At 42.1% G+C, this 19932-nt stretch overlaps 2 protein-coding genes across 3 annotated transcripts; both read right to left on the minus strand.

Moving 5' to 3' along the window:
- Positions 1 to 257: 257 nt before the first annotated feature.
- Positions 258 to 12697, minus strand: tm7sf2 (transmembrane 7 superfamily member 2). Of its 2 annotated transcripts, none has more exons than XM_006799448.3 (11): positions 12629 to 12697; positions 11643 to 11725; positions 10594 to 10790; positions 10055 to 10109; positions 9594 to 9788; positions 9188 to 9291; positions 6755 to 6874; positions 6505 to 6673; positions 6329 to 6409; positions 6046 to 6168; positions 258 to 719 (listed from the first exon to the last, which is right to left on the minus strand). In XM_006799448.3, the coding sequence occupies exons 2-11, from the start codon at positions 11713 to 11715 to the stop codon at positions 559 to 561; spliced, it is 1278 nt and encodes a 425-aa protein (XP_006799511.1). In that variant the 5' UTR covers positions 11716 to 11725; positions 12629 to 12697; the 3' UTR covers positions 258 to 558. The 2 variants fall into 2 exon arrangements, with proteins under 2 accessions (XP_006799511.1, XP_006799510.1); XM_006799447.3 differs by having other exon boundaries at positions 259 to 719; positions 12560 to 12697.
- Positions 12698 to 12962: 265 nt separating this feature from the next.
- Positions 12963 to 19584, minus strand: vps51 (VPS51 subunit of GARP complex). The gene is made up of 11 exons (XM_006799446.3): positions 19162 to 19584; positions 18645 to 18774; positions 18381 to 18527; positions 18062 to 18281; positions 16683 to 17574; positions 16355 to 16570; positions 16161 to 16244; positions 15942 to 16076; positions 15734 to 15855; positions 13902 to 13989; positions 12963 to 13811 (listed from the first exon to the last, which is right to left on the minus strand). The coding sequence occupies exons 1-11, from the start codon at positions 19336 to 19338 to the stop codon at positions 13551 to 13553; spliced, it is 2472 nt and encodes an 823-aa protein (XP_006799509.1). The 5' UTR covers positions 19339 to 19584; the 3' UTR covers positions 12963 to 13550.
- Positions 19585 to 19932: the final 348 nt, after the last annotated feature.

Raw genomic sequence — 19932 nt, forward strand, 5'->3', positions numbered from 1 at the left:
CACTGTGCTTGAACAGCCTTCACAATTACCAAACTCAGGCCAATACAGAACCTTTGGGACGTGGTGGAAACCCACTAAACAGAAGTGTTCACTGAGTGTATGAGTCACATTTTCACATGACAATTTTCACAAAAGAATGGGCTTGACTTCTACATACATAATGCAACGATGTAAAACATCATCACGTTTTATCTTCACATTATAGTATAATTATTTTATTTCAATAACACTTTCGAATACTTGGTGTTTTGTAGTTGTTTATTTCCAATGTAGTTTACTGTGGCACTACATTTTAAAAAACAAAAAACAACAAAACAAGACACTGTAAACAACGCTTTTACGCAGACTTTCTTTGAACAAAGGCACTGATATTTATGGATTTGTTTCTGCCGTCCAATCAGTATTTAAGTCATATTTGTTTTTCCAAAGAGATGTGGAGCGCAGACGCTAGTCATCTTTGTTTCACTGAAAATAGATTTACATGAAATTATTGCTAGGTTTGTGTTCAATAAGTTGTACGGCAGTTCAAATCCCTCTCCTCCACATCTTCTTTTCTTCTTAGTATATATAAGGGAAAATCCTGTAAGGCACACGTCGGCAGTATGTGTCCCAAGCCAGCCCGTATTTGGCTCTACACTGTCTTTCATCACGGGCCTCTCGATGAATCAGTAAAATGGTGAAGTATATGACGTAGAAATAAGGCAGAAGATGTGAGAATCCTATAAATAAAGGGGCACATATGACAAAAAACACAAGACAGTATTATATGATTCAGTAATGAATGGTGAAAAAAAAACTAGTACCTTCTTTTGCTACTGACATCAGCATTTGTGATTTGTATAAAACAAGCTGCAATCAAGTGTACATCCTCCTCTGCAAATAGCAGTTTACTTTCTATTCAGTCTTTATTGTACAAAAGCCTTGCAGTGAATACCACTCTGATTAAGCTCTTAATATTCAGTGTTGATTCATCACAGTAATCTGTTTTTTGAGACTGCACTTAGTGTTTCAGAGCAGTACCCCTTGTCCCTTTAGTCAGCGCTTCCTCAGTCCAGGTTTACAGGGGACCACTGAGCTCGTTTGTTAGGGCAGCTTTCATCTGTCATCGCTTTTTTTTTGGAGTGCAAATTTTTGCAGTTTGTGCTACAGCGATAAAAAAGGATAAAAAGCAGAAACTAAAGAATGCGTCTCAATTACAAAAGCAGAGAGACAAATGAGTCACATAATGTTGAATACCAATGAGAGAGTGTCAGCTATACAAAAGTCTGACAGTCACTATTTCAGGAAGTGGGTTTTTGAGAGAATAGGGCAATTTACAGAAGAACAAAGAGAACAGTCTCCTGCTGCCTTTGTTGGAAGCACACCAGTTGCAAATGTAATGCAAATATTTCATAAGGACATGGAGGTAGTCTGAAAAAAAAAAATCACAGTGCACAAGGCCATTAATACCTTATATAACCAAAACCACATCAAACTGTACTGAGAGCACACAAAATGTGGCGTTAAATGCTTAGTTAGATTGAGGCTGTTTTCCATCCGGTATTTACCACAATGCAAAAAAAAAGAAAAAAGAAAAACAATAGCGGCTCGGTGAGGAGGGGTAAAATTCAGAGAAAGAAAACCTCGGAATTTTCAACAAAACTGTTACAAATCTCCTAGAAAACAACTTCCCAGGGAACAGGTCTTAACTGTTGTTTGTTCCTTATGTGCTGAGCAACAGTTCAGGGTACCCCTGCCATTAACACGCCACGGTGGGCACCGAACATGTCATGGTCCCCGTATCTGCCCGGCTGACTCAGGTTGGCTACATATGTTTCTTGTTTACATCTACCTCTCTCACGCTTGCCGTGTCTCCCGGGGCGGAGCTTATTACGGGCTCCCGCCCCTGGCCCGCGCACCTGAGGTTAATCACACACCTGTGGCTCATCGCCTAAACTCATCCACTACTTAAGGCAGTGGCTGGAAACATCTCGTCGCTGGACTATTGAGTAACCTCAGTAGTAAGCTCCGGAGTACTAGTCTCTTGTTGCCTTTTTGTATCGCTGACCATTTGGATTAATCACTTGTTGTCTGTAAACAGGAATTCCGTTTCCCTGGAACCCTTGGTGTGCAGGCTTGCTGGTGTGCTGTGTTTTTTGTGAAGTCCCTCGTGTGTGAAGAGCTGCTTTCCCGGATTTCCCTATGCCCTGGATTCCCCCCGCCCTCTCACTTGTATATATTTGCACCTGGTGTTGTATAGTAATAAACGGAACTGTATTCTAGCTGCCTTGTCTGCGCTTGAGTCCATCCCACTTCGTGACAGAACAGGTGAGACCAGGTGGGGATTGATCAGGATGAATGGCCTGCCTGATCTGAACCAGAGTGGTGTTTATCTGTTGGACTTCTGTGCTAAGTACAGTTTGTCAAAAACAAACACCATGTTCAAGAAGGGTGTTCGTAAGCAGGGTCCTGGACAGGTCTCGTGTACCCAAATGTACAGTGAGGACCATTTTGCAGAGCCCCCAGTCTGTGAGTGAGATTTTCATCCAAACCTCCAGCACAACTTCTGAAGCATTCAAAGGAAGGTTGGGTTAAAAAGAGGAACACGCTGCACGAATCTGCAGCTGCAAAGTGGCTGGTGTCTGTTCTGGCAGCAAAGAGTCCAGCCCATGTAGCTGAAGGAAGGTCAGGGAGGACTGGGTGAGAAGAAACAAGACTTTTGGACAGCCTTGAAACGATTCAGGGATACTGTCATGTGACAGAATGGGAAAGCAACTGACCTCAACTTAATATAATCAAGCAGTGCAAGGAATACTTCCACTGAGGATCCCCTCAATCTTATTGTCACACCCAGAGGAAAAGAAGAATTGAGGGGGATGACCGACCCATCACTGGGGGTAAGGTCACTGAGGTAGTTTAACGGCTCCTTGGTCACAGAGCCCCTGGGGTGGATCAGATTCTCTAGAAGCATCTTAAGGCTCTTGATGTCCTCCAGGACCAATTACACAAGGATCACAATTTTAAGCCTCGCTGGAAATATTAAGCTACTGGATGTACTAGAGAAGAAGTTTGTCCACATTGGTTCTCCTGAAGCTCAGTTAAAGAAGTTGTATGTAGTGTATGTAGTAAAATCTAGGTTCGCCTTGGTTGTGGAATACTGGACTACTTCTTTATCCTGCTGAGCATGTTTGAGGGTGTGTGGGAGTTTGCACAACCAGTCATGTTCTTTGTGGACTTGAAGATTGCCATTGATTAATTCTTCGATCTTATATATGATCAACCTATCTCTAATAATCGGCTATGTACCACAGGCCTTCAAGGTGGCTGCAGTTAAACCTTTACTCAAAAAGCCATCTCTAGACCCAGCAGTCTTAGCTAATTATAGGCCAATCTCCAACCTTCCTTTCATATCAAAAATCCTTGAAAGAGTAGTTGTCAAACAGCTAACAGATCATCTGCAGAGGAATGGTTTATTTGAAGAGTTTCAGTCAGGTTTCAGAGTTCATCACAGCACAGAAACAGCTTTAGTGAAGGTTACAAATGATCTTCTTATGGCCTCTGACAGTGGACTCATCTCTGTGCTTGTCCTTCTTGACCTTAGTGCAGCATTCGATACTGTTGACCATAATATCCTGTTAGAGCGATTAGAACATGCTGTAGGTATTACAGGTATTGCACTGCAGTGGTTTGTATCATATCTATCTAATAGACTCCAATTTGTGCATGTAAATGGAGAGTCCTCTTCACACACTGAGGTTAATTATGGAGTTCCACAGGGTTCAGTGCTAGGACCAATTCTGTTTACATTATACATGCTTCCCCTAGGCAGCATCATTAGAAGACATAGCATACATTTTCACTGCTATGCAGATGACACCCAGCTCTATCTGTCCATAAAGCCAGATAACACACACCAATTAGTTAAACTGCAGGAATGTCTTAAAGACATAAAGACTTGGATGGCCACTAACTTTCTGCTTCTTAACTCAGATAAAACTGAGGTCATTGTACTCGGCGCTGAAAAGCTTAGAAATATGGTATCTAACCAGATTCTTACTCTGGATGGCATTACCTTGGCCTCCAGTAACACTGTGAGGAACCTTGGAGTCATTTTTGACCAGGATATGTCCTTCAACGCACATATTAAACAAATATGTAAGACTGCGTTCTTCCATTTGCGCAACATCTCTAAAATTAGAAATATCCTGTCTCAGAGTGATGCTGAAAAACTAGTTCATGCATTTATTACTTCCAGGCTGGACTACTGCAATTCATTATTATCAGGATGTCCAAAAAACTCACTGAAAAGCCTTCAGTTAATCCAATATGCTGCAGCAAGAGTACTGACAGGGACTAGAAAGAGAGAGCATATTTCTCCTGTTTTGGCTTCCCTTCATTGGCTTCCTGTTAAATCCAGAATTGAATTCAAAATCCTGCTCCTCACATACAAGGTCTTAAATAATCAGGCCCCATCTTATCTTAATGACCTTGTAGTACCATATTACCCTATTAGAGCACTTCGCTCCCACTCTGCAGGCCTACTTGTTGTTCCTAGAGTATTTAAAAGTAGAATGGGAGGGAGAGCCTTCAGTTTTCAGGCCCCTCTTCTGTGGAACCAGCTTCCAGTTTGGATTCGGGAGACAGACACTATCTCTACTTTTAAGATTAGGCTTAAAACTTTCCTTTTTGCTAAAGCATATAGTTAGGGCTGGACCAGGTGACCCTGAATCCTCCCTTAGTTATGCTGCAATAGATGTAGGCTGCCGGGGGATTCCCATGATGCATTGAGTTTTTCCTTTCCAGTCACCTTTCTCACTCACTATGTGTTAATAGACCTCTCTGTATTGAATCATATCTGTTATTAATCTCTGTCTCTCTTCCACAGCATGTCTTTTATCCTGTCTTCCTTCTCTCACCCCAACCGGTCGCAGCAGATGGCCGCCCCTCCCTGAGCCTGGTTCTGCCGGAGGTTTCTTCCTGTTAAAAGGGAGTTTTTCCTTCCCACTGTCGCCAAAGTGCTTGCTCATAGGGGGTCATATGATTGGTGGGCTTTTCTCTGTATCTATGAAGCGCCTTGAGGCGACTTTTGTTGTGATTTGGCGCTATATAAATAAAATTGAATTGAATTGAATTGAATTGAATTGAATTGAATTGAATTGAAGAAGGGGTCTAACTGTAACCCTCAGTGGATCCTCTGGTATGTGCTTCAGGAGTGTGGGGTATCTGACCCATTGCTATGATCCATTTGGCCCTCATTTTGCAGTGAGAGCTTGGACTTACTGACAATTATTTGCTCCTGGTGTTGGACTTGGTCAGGTTTTCATGGTTAAGTTTAAAATATTTGAAAATCCTTGGATCAGCACCCCATGCAAAACGCTATTTAAATACCAAAAACACATCTTTCCAATCATATTATAAAGGTAGATAAACTCAAAGGAGTTGGAGCACGCCGCAAACACTCCCCTACTGGCCATAGATCTGTAAATGTCTACTTGTGCGACACACCCATTCATTCTCCCTCCCCTGTTTCTTCTGTTTGTCAGTCTTTCTCAAAGCGATCAGTTGTATATGCCAGGCTCACGAGTCACCCCTGATCCGATAAAGGCTTCCTCAAGCCGCAGCTTGCTGCTTCATTATCAATAAATGCATTTGGGGTTGGGGTCCTTGCAGCTAAATACAAACGTAAAGATTTTCTTAAAACGACCAATCACAATAAAAATGAAAGATTATGACTTTTGCTATGAGTTACTTTGCTATGAATGTCACTAATCCAGGGATTAGTGACATTCATAATGAGGAGGTCAAAACTTTCGTACATACATACATACAAGTAGAGTTTCCGAGAAAAAAAAGAACCTGGATTTCACAGTGGATCATTAACACAACCAGCCATCATTATCCATACTAATAATAAACAAGGCTGAAGATGATTAATACTCAGCCTGACATTAATCTCTTATCCATGACTTCACCCACATATGCTAAAAAAAACCTGTTATGTCAGCGTGGCCTTCTTTTCTAGCCAAAAAAAAAAAAAAAGGGCAGAGGGCTTTTAAGATGTCTTACCACACGGAAGGGACCAGGCAAGGGCCATGAGGAGGTCCCCAAAGTAATTGGGATGACGAACGAGACCCCACCAGCCGGACACCAGCAGCCGCTTCCCTGTTGCTGTGGCAATGGTCTCCAGTCCTGTAGGGAGTCGTAAAACGCACCGATATTTCTGAATAAGATTTACCAACTCTCTGTCTCCCTCCCCACTTTGATGTGAGGAGGAAATCAATAAAAATAAAAAAGACTTTATCTGAATGCATTAAAAGATAAAGATTAAAAAGGAGGGAAACAAACTGACTAGTGACACTTGGATGAGTGGGGTCCCGTCTGAACTGATTCTTCTGTGAGTTGGATTGTCTGAAAATGTAATATCCAATACCTGACGGCAAAAAACAAAACAAAAAAAAAAAGGTTCATTATTCGTTTTCAGCCACTTTTCAGCAGAACAGCAGAAAAGAGCTGACAAGCGATTACCATTCAGTGCTATTATGGCTGCGGCCTTGAGTGAACTTAGGGCCTGGGGGTGCACAACCAGGAAGGCTGCCTGCAGGCCGTACGTGAATGGAACCCAGGCCAGATCACCGAAGACCAGCATGAAACCAAAACCATCGTGCACAATGTCCATGGTGGTCAGGACAGCCTCCTGTTACAGCAAAATGAAGCAGACATTAAATAAAAGCAGTGATCAAATAAAGTAAAAAAAAAAAAAAAGTGTGACTCTCACCTCATTCCACAGAGCGTCCGCCACATACAGCAGCTGGAAACTGTTGACCAGAATCATGGCAAGGGAGGGGGATCCTCGGAGCTCCACCTCCTTCATCAGCATGCCGAGGTTAATGACCACCTGAGGGGGTCGTGAATAAAGATGAACACAAGTGGGGCTGCGTGTGTTCATTTGCACGGGCAGACAAATTCCTTCTGTGATCATGAGATTGCCAACTAAAATAAATGGATGCTGTCATTATTCTACTATTTATTTTGCACTAAATAAAAAGCTTCTTTTGGCTGGTCACTTATTCTCGTGTGGATGGATCCACATATGCGATTTTTACAGATGATGCCCTACCTGATGCTACCCTCCCAGGGATTTTCATCTCCTCCCAAACTCAAACAGGGGCTCTTTCATGTGTTAGGCAAATTAACCACTACACTACAGAGCCACTGTTTTTAGGATTAATAATTTGCCAAATAATGTCTCGCTTAATCGAGTCTTTCGTTTGTGCGTGAAATATAAGACACATGTCCCATTTTCTGTCTTTTTAAATAAGAAAATTCCTCCTGTGATGAATTGATTATAAACATACAGTAAAAACCTACTCTGTATTTAGGTACATTTAATCGAACATAATATGAAACAGTATAGACTTCATTAAAAGTCAAGTCTTAGCCTTATCCATCCATGAGATCATTTGCAGGTCTTGTTCCAGTTTTCTTGAGTGAAAATTAAGAATGAATCTAACTTTTGGCAAACCGGTCATGTCGTCAAACAAGTCCTTGATATCTTCTTCACCTCCTCTGAATCACCTCAATCTGAATGACAGCTCGCAGTCAACTCTGGGTCACATGTGAGGTCTTTTGCGTAAATGTCCAATTTACATTTTAACCATTTGTGATTCAGGGCGACACGTTTAACCGTATCTCGCACGGAGTCTTTTCAGTGCTCGAATGAAAGCCCAGACTAGGCGCTGTGATCCATCATTTTATGTCAAATGGAATGAGCTGCAGTGCAGAGTCTAGAGAACAAAAAAATGTGCAAATAATTACAGCGTACACGCCAATCAATTGTCTGCCATTTGGACCAATCGAATAAATGATTAATAAATGCATTATCACACTCCAAATGCTTTCTGAGTGAAGGATATTCTGCAGCTGCATTCATTCCCCAGACTGTTGTCATTTATGTTCCCAGTGGGGAAAAAAATCCATACATCGTGTACATTTTTCCAACTTTATGATACACGAGAATGCAGAAACAAAATAAATATTTCACACTCGAGCTATAAACGCTTCCATAACTCAAACTGAGTTATTAAATATGAAGCTGATTTAGATCTAAGAAGCAATATTTGGCACTATTATACCAAAGCCCAAGGAATCCATTAAATTATTAAGAAAGCCCATTGTGCTTTAATATTTGAGACTTTATTAGCAACTGTGAAATGCTGAACGTTAAAAGAAAGTAGTTTGGATGTTGAACAGGAAATGAAAATATCCCACACAGTGTCTGTAGCCAGTTGGTGGAGGCTTTTTCTGGGCTCTCCCACGCACATGGCTTTAAAACATTCACATGTGCAAAGGTTTTTCCTTTGTACACTGTAAATACCAAAGGAAAACGGCTCCTCGCATCAGTGCTTTACCGAGACGCTTTAACCTTCTGCAGTCTCGGTGTTGTCGTTTTTGTGACCAGCGATGACACTGAGAACCTCGTGGTCATTTTAGGGATCTTGTTTGAGGTTCTACAGCACATTTAGTCTAATTTAGTCTGATGACTCAGACACAGATAGCTGCGCGCACCCCAGTCCTCCAGCAAATGTCTTACTGTGTCAGGTCAGCAGGGAGAAAAGCTTTTGATTGTGACTGTGTCAAACTCACAGACTGCAAATTATTATGGAAACTCAGAGGAGAGCAATACCGCCACCTGTTGGTTATGTTGGACTCTTGAACAGAAATGACCATCAATGCTATTTAATGCATTTAACGTGAATCTGAAGGTGTTTTGCACACTTAAAAATACATCCGGGTAAGACTCTATTATCTGGCCGGGCCTTTCTGTGCAGAGTCTGCATGCTCTCTCTGCGGCTGTGTCGATTCTGCCCGAGTACTCTGACTTCCTCCCACAGTCCAAAGACATGCAGTTAATGGGGTTAGCTTAACTGGTGATTCTGGTGTGATGTGAGTGTGAACGGTTGTTTGTCTCTTTGTGTTAACCCTGAGACATAGTGGTGACCTGTCCAGGGTGTGCCCTGCCTATAGGGATAGGATAGTGGAGCCACTTGGATAAGTGGAAGAGAATGAATGGATGACTTCTAAAGTAAAAAGGATCTTGTCATCTGGTTAGAGACAGTTTTCAAATGTGTCTCTTATAGAGTACTGTATCTATAAATCTTTGAACAGTGTTAAGGTGAGCCAAGTAGTTTGCTAATCTGGGTAAACTCACCCAGCCAATCAGACCCGGTCTGAGCTCGCAGAAATATTTCAGGTCAAAATCTCCAATCCGGGGGTTTAGCTCCCGCCCGATGAAGAAGTCATAGAGCGGGTTTCCTAAATCATATCAAAGAGAAAAATGGGTTAAATCACAAAAATCAAATGCTATAATTACATGCTGACATAAAGGTAGCAGAGTAGCAAGTACAGGAGCGCTATCTCACTTAACAGTTTGCCTCATGCATAATGCCTACAAGCTCCTGTTGAGCGTGGCAGTTAGATAATTACCCACAGGAACATCCAAATCCTCCAGCAAACAATACAACAAGCCTGTGGACGCACTGAATGCTGCCAGCTGCTGGGTTCAAACCGTGTTTTAGCATGGATTCAACCTTTATTAATGATCCTCAACATCTCACCTGTGTTTCCTCCCAAAGCAAGCGCATGGGAAGGAGCCCAGAAGGAGCGGATGTAGAGGTAGATGGAGAACAGGAACGACACTGCTATTGCACATACTGCCAAAGGCAACAGCAGCTCAAACAGATACCCCAGAGGAGCCCCGAGCCCCAGTAACAACATCAGGAACACACCGCCGATGCACAGGCCATGAAAACCTGAGGGAGGGAAACAAACAACACAAAATGTTGTCGCCTGGAGGAGCGAGATAAGCAGGCTGACAGAGGCTTGCATGGAGAAAAAGGTAAAAGTTGGAAGAGCTGAGTATTATGTAACTTCAACTTTTAGATCAGACCTGTGGATTTTAGATTTTCTTTTTCTTTTCTTTTTCTTTTTTTTCAAATATACTACAGTCAGCAACACAACTGTGAACAACACATTTGCAGTCAATGTATAATACTAAAGAATAGCTGCTCAACGATACCATTTATGGGATACTTGAGGCGTGTTCCATCTCTGAGCACCAGCCCCTCAGACACCTGCAGGCAATAAGCAGAATACAACACAAATCACATGCTGCATACCTATTACAGTGTCATAAGGTCAATAATTCAACCCATTCTTTCTCATTTCTCATTTCTTCATAATTGTGCAGCTTAGACAGTTCCTCTGTAAAAATGCTGGACTCTATAGGCAGAGAGCGCCTATAGCCACAGATGAACTGTATTATACAGGTCGCTGTATTTTATAAACTTCTCAGTATGTAGCAAAGGAGAAGTGTTGAGGCGTGTAGCTCTGAAAGAACTCTAATTGCAGAGTACAGTCATTTAACCAAGAGGACGATCACACTGACTGGAACTTAACAGGCAATAATTATCTTCTGATTTATTAGTATTAATTATTACACACAGCATGTTATAAAGCTATGTTTACAGCTTCATTATACACATAAGCTAGATCACAAACCCACAGCAGATTTCACTGTAAGTTTCACATTGAATTGGGCTGATGAACATGCCGTACCTTTCCTAATGGCATCAAATAGATGACTGCATGCAAAGCAAACCACCCAAGAAGAAGCACGGGGGCCAGCGGGTCCCACAGCTGGTCAGCTGAGGGGAGGGGGGGCGGCCATTGGAACAAACTGGCCTCAGGAGATCGGCTCAAACTGATCAGGAACAGCACCGTTAACGGAAGAAAGATGGGAATGCACACGGCACCTGAAAGATGAATACGATTAAAGAGTCAGACAAAAGTATGATGACAGGTTAGGTGCGTGTTAAGACAGCATGGCTGAGACAACGTGTAAAGAAGTGAAACAGCATCCGTGGAGATTTGGCATTGCAGCACATTAATAATGTATATGCAGGTAAACTGTGGTAACTCTAATAACTGCAGAGTAGCAAAACAATTCAGTCAGCTGACTGTAAACATCAGTAGTGACGGATGTGAAATCTGTGGTTAGCTTAACTGGAAAAGCACAACATGAAGCATCATGCACATTTCACTTCAGCAATGATGAATCTGACATAGGAGGCTGCCTTGATTCTTGATTAGAGGTGTAATGATGGAGATGATGCTGTGATGCCAGCGATCATTACTACAGTGCAACATCCTTCATCCTATTAGTTTTACTGAGGCATCAATCTTATGGTCCACCAAACAAACTGCTCAATTTAATAAAACAACACATCTCTAGGCAGTGTCAGCATCATAAATAGCGCATTAGTGTAAACGTTCTTTTGTATGTCAGCTAAAATGATCACCACCGCTTATTTCTTCCTTTTATAAAATCAGGATCCTCTTAGCTTCTATCTAATTTGTATATAAAAACAGCATTTAGCTGCAGGGAAATGCAGGTAATGTGATAGCACTGCATTTGCAGACAGCAGCTTGAGCATCAGAGTGCATGAATGAATCAAAGGAAAGAAAAGTTTCTGTTGTTTTTCTAGTTTAGTGCAGCAATGGCACATGCTGCATCAATGCTCAGCACTGTGATCATGGCAACGTCACATCAAACTAAATCGAAGATGTCTACTAGCACGACATGAAGACACACTGCTGTGACTTACCCAGGGTTCCTCCAAATTCCCTCTCTGAGTCATGTGACAGTTTGTGTTTGAGTGCTTGACTGTTTGGTCTCATTATTGTGCTCCTGTTTAAAAAGAAGACAATATATACAGTAGGTTAAAAGGTTGTAAAAATGACAACACAAATCCCTCAGAGACTGTATTATTATTAAGATCTTGAAGCTTGAAGATACTTTTTCCCTTGAGTATTTCCATTTTATTGGGCACTTTTTACCAACTACCAGCAATCAGTAATGATTATCTAAAACCGGAGATTTAAAGAGCATATACACTGCAATACACTTATAACTGATTTAATAAACCCTGTAAACCCACAGAGGCCCTCCTCAGGTTAGACAAACTGAGATTTCCACCACACTGAACCAACAAGACTGTCAGCGTTTGAACTCTTTCTGTAACAAAGCTGTCAGGAAAGTGAAGTTGACTTCAAAGGCATCTCTCCTCTTTCAGTAAAATCTAAAGCTGAGGGCTTCCGCTTGCAGTAGAGTATTTTTTAAATGATTCTATTTGTACTGTTACGTGAGTAGATCCAAGCACTTCTTCTACAGGTGCATACTTGTCAGACTAGATTTGATGTAAACCCCTCACACTGAATGGCGAGGCCACAATATTGATGCATTCAAATACTCAAAGGGAATTCTAAATGTGGGCTAATAATCAAACTTGACCAAAAGGAAGAGAAATGGTCAACGAAACGATTAAGAGTCATCAAAAAGTCATTATGGTTCAATTTAAAAACCTTTTTCTAATAAAATTTTAAACCGCCGCTTATTTCTGCACACCCGTGCTGGACTGTCGCGATGGATGCCATAAATAAATAAGGCAAAGTTCAGGTCAAGCTGCTGTCAGTTCCTGAGCAGTTCTGCTGTGTACAGTGAAACACGGGTTGGACCAGTTACCTGTGAACGAACTGAAGGCTTTCCGCAAACACGAAGAGTGCAAATCTGTAGTCCTGTTTAGCTTCTTACCGGTTACTGCAAAATGGGATGTTTGCATCACGGCAGCTCGTAAGCGTCCATCCAGCAACCTGCACACGGACACGCCCCACCTACGTTACCGCAGCACGAAATCCTCCCCGCGCCAATCAGGAGTCTCCTCGGTCATCAGAAGAGGGTGGGAGAAAAAGGCTTAGCCAATCAAATGCGATCGTCAGGTGGCGACAGTCAGCTGTACCCTCCAGATAGTAGAAAATGTTGTGAAATTCGCCTCAGTCACTCTCATGCTCACAAGTTTAGATCAGTGCAGGCGCACAGTGCTATATCTACCAGCTGATTTCAACAGAGACAGCACAATCTCTGAATCCCACATTCATACACTTTTATTTCAGACAAGCTACATTTAAACATTCCTTGCATGGAAACAAGCCCAGAAAACAGACTCAAACGACCTGAAGGTAGCAGGTAGACATACATGGATTACATAATCAGAAAATTATTATTCAGCAAAGCACTCTTAAAAATTATTTATTAATACATGTGATTTTCACAGGACACAGCTTCTCTCTGTAGTCATTAATATTATGTACTCAAGGTCAATATTTTATCCTTCAAGTGAAACAGGTGCTAAAAGCTTCAGCTTGTACAGTGGATTATTCAACTCTATCTTTGTATAAGGAGGAGATGGAGATGATTTTGTTAGTTTGTAACAGTTACGATATCAAACCAAAGTGGTACAGGCTCATTTGGACTTTAATGACAAGCACTTCGATTTAAATCTGCCACAAATTTTCCGTCAGTTAACAGCTACTACTGTTTGATTTAGTGTTGAAAAAGTAATAATTCCTGACTCGTTTGATCTGGATCAACAGACTGAACAACAAGTGTTGAACAGAAAAGAAGTGTTTAAATTTGGATTCATGATTTCAGTGTAATTCTTTCCGTCCCCTTAGCCTTAGCCTCTTTCACAGATAACTTCTATCACACTCTGCTCCATTGGTGCGGGATCCAGGCAGCGGTGGGCGGCGCTTCCAACAATCTCATCTAGCAGGAAGTGCACGAGATTCTCGTCGGAAACAAAGCGCCACAAGTACATCTGCAGGTAGTGGCAGTCCACCTGGATCTGCTGCAGCCCGTATCGGCCAAAAGTGCGCAGGCGGACACACTCCAGGAATGTTTTTAAGCTGATTTTGATAATTCCCGTCATCACGGACACCTGAGGAAGCAGAAAGATGTGCAAGTGAAAATCTAAGATTTTTCTTTTTTCATTTTGTTAAATGAGGACCATCTGCAGATCTGCAGCCACCTTGTTGAACTCCACTGAGCTAAAGATGTCGATCCTTTCAGAGAACAGCTTGTGTATGTTGCTCAGCAGATTGGTATCCATGGGAGCACTGAAGGTAAACAGAAGACAAGTGTTCAAGTAAATGTGTTTAAAAATAAAATTAAAAAGTTAAAGTATGATTAAAAATGCCTATGAAACAACTGACATTGTACTTTCAAGTATAATGTAACACTGTATCTGTGCCTTTTATTTATAATATTTTAATAACCACTCAGTGGTTATTAAAACGTCATTACAATGTCATTACTTTATGCTGACATTTCCAAAATCACTCACTGTACTCTACCAAAATAAATAAATAAATAAATGAATCAAAATCAAAAACAGGGTGTCAAACATAAGGCCCATGGTCCAAAATTGGCCCAACAAAGGCTCCAATCTGGCCCACTGACTGGCATAGAAAAATGTGAAGGCAAGCATACATTTTGGAATTTTTATTATGTTTTTAGAAGTTTTAAAACGTTTCTTAATTATAAAGAGCTTCCCTGTGGCCATTCACAGCAAAGTAAAAATAATTAAGAGAAGTAAAGTAAGATAGGCAAAGAATTACAGAAAGATTCCTGTTTTTTCACTGTATATTGTATTTTTTACTGTGAGTCAACAAATTTTCAGCCTTATAATTATAGGACGGTATGGTAATAATTACCAGATCTTTCTCTGTAATTTTACAAATTTATTTCTCACAGTTTAAGCCCAATGAGTCATGCTGACAGTTTTCTTTCATTAACTACAGCAGCATTTCTTCATCACGTAGAAAAACCGAGATGTAGTGTTGAAATTACACTTCTTTTTCTTATATTGGGATATATTAGGGATTAAATGTTTGGTTAAACGTCCGGGGCTCTTACGGTCAAAATAGGCTGCATGTGGCCCACAATATAAACAAGTTTGACATTCCTGATTAAAAATTTGCTTTCGCCCCATTTATAGGTAGCTCTGCACCACTGCTAGCTCTATTATTAACTATTTTAAGGTCAATCGCTGAAAATCCCATTCTGTCCACTTGCACTGGTGTGTTTGCAGTGCACACTGGATCACATGCTGTGTAGTTAAGAGGACAAAGTTACAAGCCAGAGAGCCATAACTTGTAAACAGGTTGAACATGTGCTGCATGCTTACACACCAGTCAGTTAATTTCTACAGAAAGGTTTATCTTCAGATACCTCCAGACATAGACCGTTATGACCTTGCAGACAAACTCACAGCACAAAACTGTGTAAATGTTGCAAGTAAACTACACGAATTATGCATTTTCACCTTTGACCTAATGCACGGCCTCTGAGCTTGAACACTCCAACCTTTTCCACTGAAAACTCCTGTTTGGGAGTTGGTATTTGTTCTCTATGGAAGTTTGAAATCACAGATGTTCAAGAACATCCAAGCACCGATTGAAAATCTTGACGGGAAACATTGGACAAATTTATAAAGGCCCTTCTATTGTTTCATTTTCTGCACATTAGACTCTACTTACTCTACTTTTGCACAGTGGTGTCCAAACCCAGGCCTCAAGGGCCGGTGTCCTGCAGGTTTTAGATGTGTCCTTGATCCATCACAGCTGATTTAAAAGCTAAATTACCTCCTCAACATGTCTTGAAGTTCTCCAGAGGCCTGCTAATTAACTAATCATTTGATTCAAGTGTGTTGACCCAGGGTGTTATCTAAAACCTGCAGGACACCGGCCCTCGAGGCCTGGAGTTGGCCAAGCCTGGTGTGAACAGAACCAAAAAAAACAAAACCACAGCTGCCACCAGCTGAGCAGTGTGTGTAGAGGAGTGTGTGTAGAGCTATGGTACCTTGGGGTGTAGCTGGCAGCATAGCGGGCTTGCTGCCTGGAGCTGCTGTAGACAGAGAAAGTCCTTTTGCTGGAGTCGCTGCTGTGCGCTTTCCTCACGCCCTCTTCATACAAAAGACCAACCTATCATGCAGAAGGTTAATAAAACACCCCGTTCATGTAGGATCATGGGTGCACGAGGACATTGGGACAGTTGCAAAAACTCTCACCTGCACATCAATGGATGTGGTGTCCTCTACTACTCTCTTCATGACAGCGCGGACATTTCTCGGCTCAATGGTGTTAACCCAGTCTCTGGTTTCAACGCTTTTTCTTAACATTTGGGAAATAATCAGACCCTGAACCTGAAGCAAAACAAAAATAAAGCAACTAAATAAAAAGGTTGTTTCGCTTTTGTGACTTTTAAAGGTTGTTGATAAAAAGCCTACCTTGACATAATGGTTGAGTAGTTTCTGTGCTGCCTCCCTGGCTTCTGCGCATAAAGTTGTAACAGGTGTTACGGGACTGTGGTGCTGAGAGAGAGAGCAAAAAGCACATTCTTGTCATTACCTTTGGCAGGGTGACTGGCTGATAAAAGAGATCAAAAACACAATGAGAGCTAGTTCTCCTTGTTTTGTGATACCTGTACAAGGAACTGTTCATCTGTGAGAGTAAGTATGTAGGAGATGGTTGAGGTTTCGTAGTCCAAGCAAAGACGAGACAGCAGCAACAGAAGGGCTGGGGGAGTTGAACCTCCTTTGTCGCCGGCGGTCTCACAAAACTGCCGAGAAGACTGGCACACAAACTTGATAAAGCTCACCACCAGGCTCTCACGTACACCCTGGCTGCAGAATTCACCCTAAAAGGGGGGGAGACACACACAAACCGGTATTACTCGCACAATGTAGAGACAACACGCAGGGTTACAGTAACACATGATGTCAGGTAGTTTGGGAGCAGAAAATGTTCACCTTGAAGTACGGCTTGTTAGAGAATGTGATGTCCTTAGCTGTAAAGAGATGCACTGACGCCAGCACCGACTTAATCTGATTGAGAATTGAGGCTGACAGGGAGGAGAGCAGCTCTGGTAGGCTGGTTGGAGCGTCTCTGCCAGAGGCTGGCCCAGCCACAGAAGTGCCAGCCACAGAGAGACGAGGAGTTGCCAGAGCCTGCCTCACGTCTGTCAAGCTGTCCATGTAGAAGCTCTGCAGAGCGGAAAGGTACTGCTTGACTCGCTCCGTCGCCGCCCGTATCACAATCTCCGTCCCCTTGTTTGGCACAGCTGAGCCAGGCAGAAGTTTGGCCACAGCCTGGAGTCTGCGGTGGAAGCGGTCCAGCGCACGTACAAGTAGGGAGTTATCCCCAACCCCTTTCTCCTCTTGTATTCTCCGCTCGACGAGCATGAAATATCGAGCAGCCAAATCATCCACAAAGGCATGCAGCTTGCCATTTGCCATCTGAGGAATATTTTTGGATGCCAGCTCGCCCTTTTGAGCATGGTTGATAAACAGTTCTTGATAGGAAGTGATTACCAAGCATAAGCTGCTCACAAACTCATTGCAGCCTCTGTCAATGAATTCCAGGATGTCAGTATTTGATGCGGGGGAAGGCAGAGAGCTGCTTTTGGGGGAGCCGTCGGACGGCGATCCGGGGGCTGTTGCAGACGACGACCCGTGCGCGGAAGCGTCTTTTGTGGCTGTGGACGGGTACGGCTTTATCTCTGCTTCCAGGCCCTGAAGATCTGACTCAAGGCGAGACCGCGCGTGGCTCAGGAATTTATCACAGAGCTCTTCTGCTGGCTCATCCAACTGCAACAGAAGCTCCACACACTCTGATAAATCTTTGGCACTTGACCCACCATCCCTATGATCACAAGAAGAAAAGACAGAAGCAGAAATGTAACGAAACGTGTGATTTTTTCCCCATGAAGTTTGGTTAGTTTTGGCTCACTCATCAGCCTCTTATAAAAGGAAAAGTTTTTGAGTAACGTTCCCTCAAGTTGGCATCTAAAACTACACTAAAAACTAAAACTAGGTGTGAAAGCACATCCGAGTCAACTTAAATAAAACTAGACTATTTAAACTAGGCTTTGGAAAAAAAACTTACTGAAACAGTATAGAACAAAACTACCCAAAATAAAATAACATAAAACAAAAACAGTATAGATGTATGAAATTCGTCAATAAAACCTCTCTGATGAGGCTTATGTCCATTTGTTTATTATCTATGAGTCAACTCAATTTGTGTTTATTTATTTGTAATTTTAATATCTATGCAGTTGTGTCAAACATGCTGTTTATCCTAATTAAAATCATTTTTCTTATATATTGTAATAACTAGTCATTGTCACCTGAACTTCTGTCGAAGCTCCTGTGCCAGCTTGTCCATGATGGCGTGACAGTCATCCTGAATTCCCTTGAAGGAGGGCAGGTGGCTGTACTGCTGCAGTACGCAGCGGGCACGGCGGTGGGTGTTCACTGCCTGAGCGTAGGCCTGCAGCTCCAAACATTTATTCAACCTTGCGGGGAGTTCAAACAGAAACTGCAGCTTCCTCAACAGAGTGTGAACACCTGGAGTGAAACATGGTAAGACCCCCAAAATAAATAAATAAAATATGAATCAACCTATTAAAAAGTTTAATCCAAACAAACAGTCAGGTTAGGGCTCACCAGAGAGTTTGGTTATCTGCGCGTGCTGGTCTTGAAGAGTGCCGCTGATCCGAGCGCTGAACTCTGTGATCGCAGCCATGTTAGCAGACAGACAATCCATTTCATCTTCCATTTTCTTGAAGTCATTCTTCATCTTTCTTATGGTGTCTGGCAGAAGGAAAGAAAGAAAGAAAGAAAGAAGGATATTTCAGCTATCCAGGTTTGCACAATTTAATGTCAGCTTACGTTAGGGCAGCAGTGTGTGTGTTTATGATGTTCCTTCACCTGTAGCAGATATAAACTTGTTGTAGTTTTCATACACCAGGGTTTGCATGTCGCTGTCCAAAGAGCGGATCTGCCTGACCATACAGGTCTCCTGGTCCATCAGCTCCGTGAGAGAGCACTCCCTCCTGAGCTGGATTTGGATATTTAAAATAAAAAAAAGTTACTGTACATATACTTAGTGGTCATTTGTGTCTTCTAGATATAGTGTGATATAGTATTAAAACTGATTCATTCCTCACTGTTTGGCAAAGACAGAAGCAGATTTTTAAAAAGTGTTTTAAAATTCACAGCCATCTACATCTTCACCTGTAGTGACATTACAACTGGGACAAATGAAGGAAGTACTCTGGTGTTTTCTTCAGTTCATGTAACATTACTGCAATCTGCACTGTGTATAGTATTGTCGATTTCAGCATTTCATTTTCTATTATCTGGCATCAAGCTTACGCTAAAATTCTGAAGCAGTCCAGCTTTGTGAGACACTGAGCGGATTACAATGACAGTAGCAGTTTCGCACCTTGTTGAGGTAGAGCTCCGGGTCAAAATGAGGCCCATTGATGTCGCAGGGATCCAGGGACTCCGGCTGCTCCGGGGCCTTTCCTTCCTCATTCAGCCCGTAGTAAAGCTTCAACATGCCGTGCACCCTCCGCCTCCTTGCCGGGTCTTCAGCCACCGGCACCGAGCCCTCGTCCATAATGAACGGCGGCCAGCTGTGAAACGTTTAAAGTAAAATAACGATAAACAAAGGCGACGACAATCCAGCTGACACGAGACAAACGACAGCCACTAGCACTAGCAGCACACAGCTCCTGTGTAATCGCTGTGTGTTTAGCCTCGCTGCCAACTGGAAACAACAAACTCATTCAGGATATATATTCAGAAAATGTCATATTTTCTCGGAGACAGAAGCAGCTAGGTGGAAGCGCTGTTGTTTCCGGGTTTCTAGCCTATCCGGTGTTACGTCGTCCACCAGTGCACGTAATCTAAACAGCCAATTAGAGCAGTTTCTCTTTGTTGAGCTTTTTATTCACTAAAGGCTTCAAAATTTATGTGTTTTATGTAAGAATGTATTTTTTGGCAAAGTATAGACAGAGACAAAGCTCATAATTGTTCAGGTAAGTGTTCTAGTTATGCGCACAACTGCGCATGTCCTAATTGGCACGTAACGCCATATTAAAGTGCTTAGATTGAAGGAATCTTCAATTTGTTTTTTGGTTGTAGGGAAAAAAATTAAATGACGACACCAAAATGGATTAAATGTGTATGACAAAATTAACATACAGCCTTG

This window comes from Neolamprologus brichardi, chromosome 10 (assembly GCF_056152115.1).
Source record: "Neolamprologus brichardi isolate AB-2024 chromosome 10, ASM5615211v1, whole genome shotgun sequence".
In the NCBI taxonomy this organism is placed as follows: domain Eukaryota; kingdom Metazoa; phylum Chordata; class Actinopteri; order Cichliformes; family Cichlidae; genus Neolamprologus; species Neolamprologus brichardi.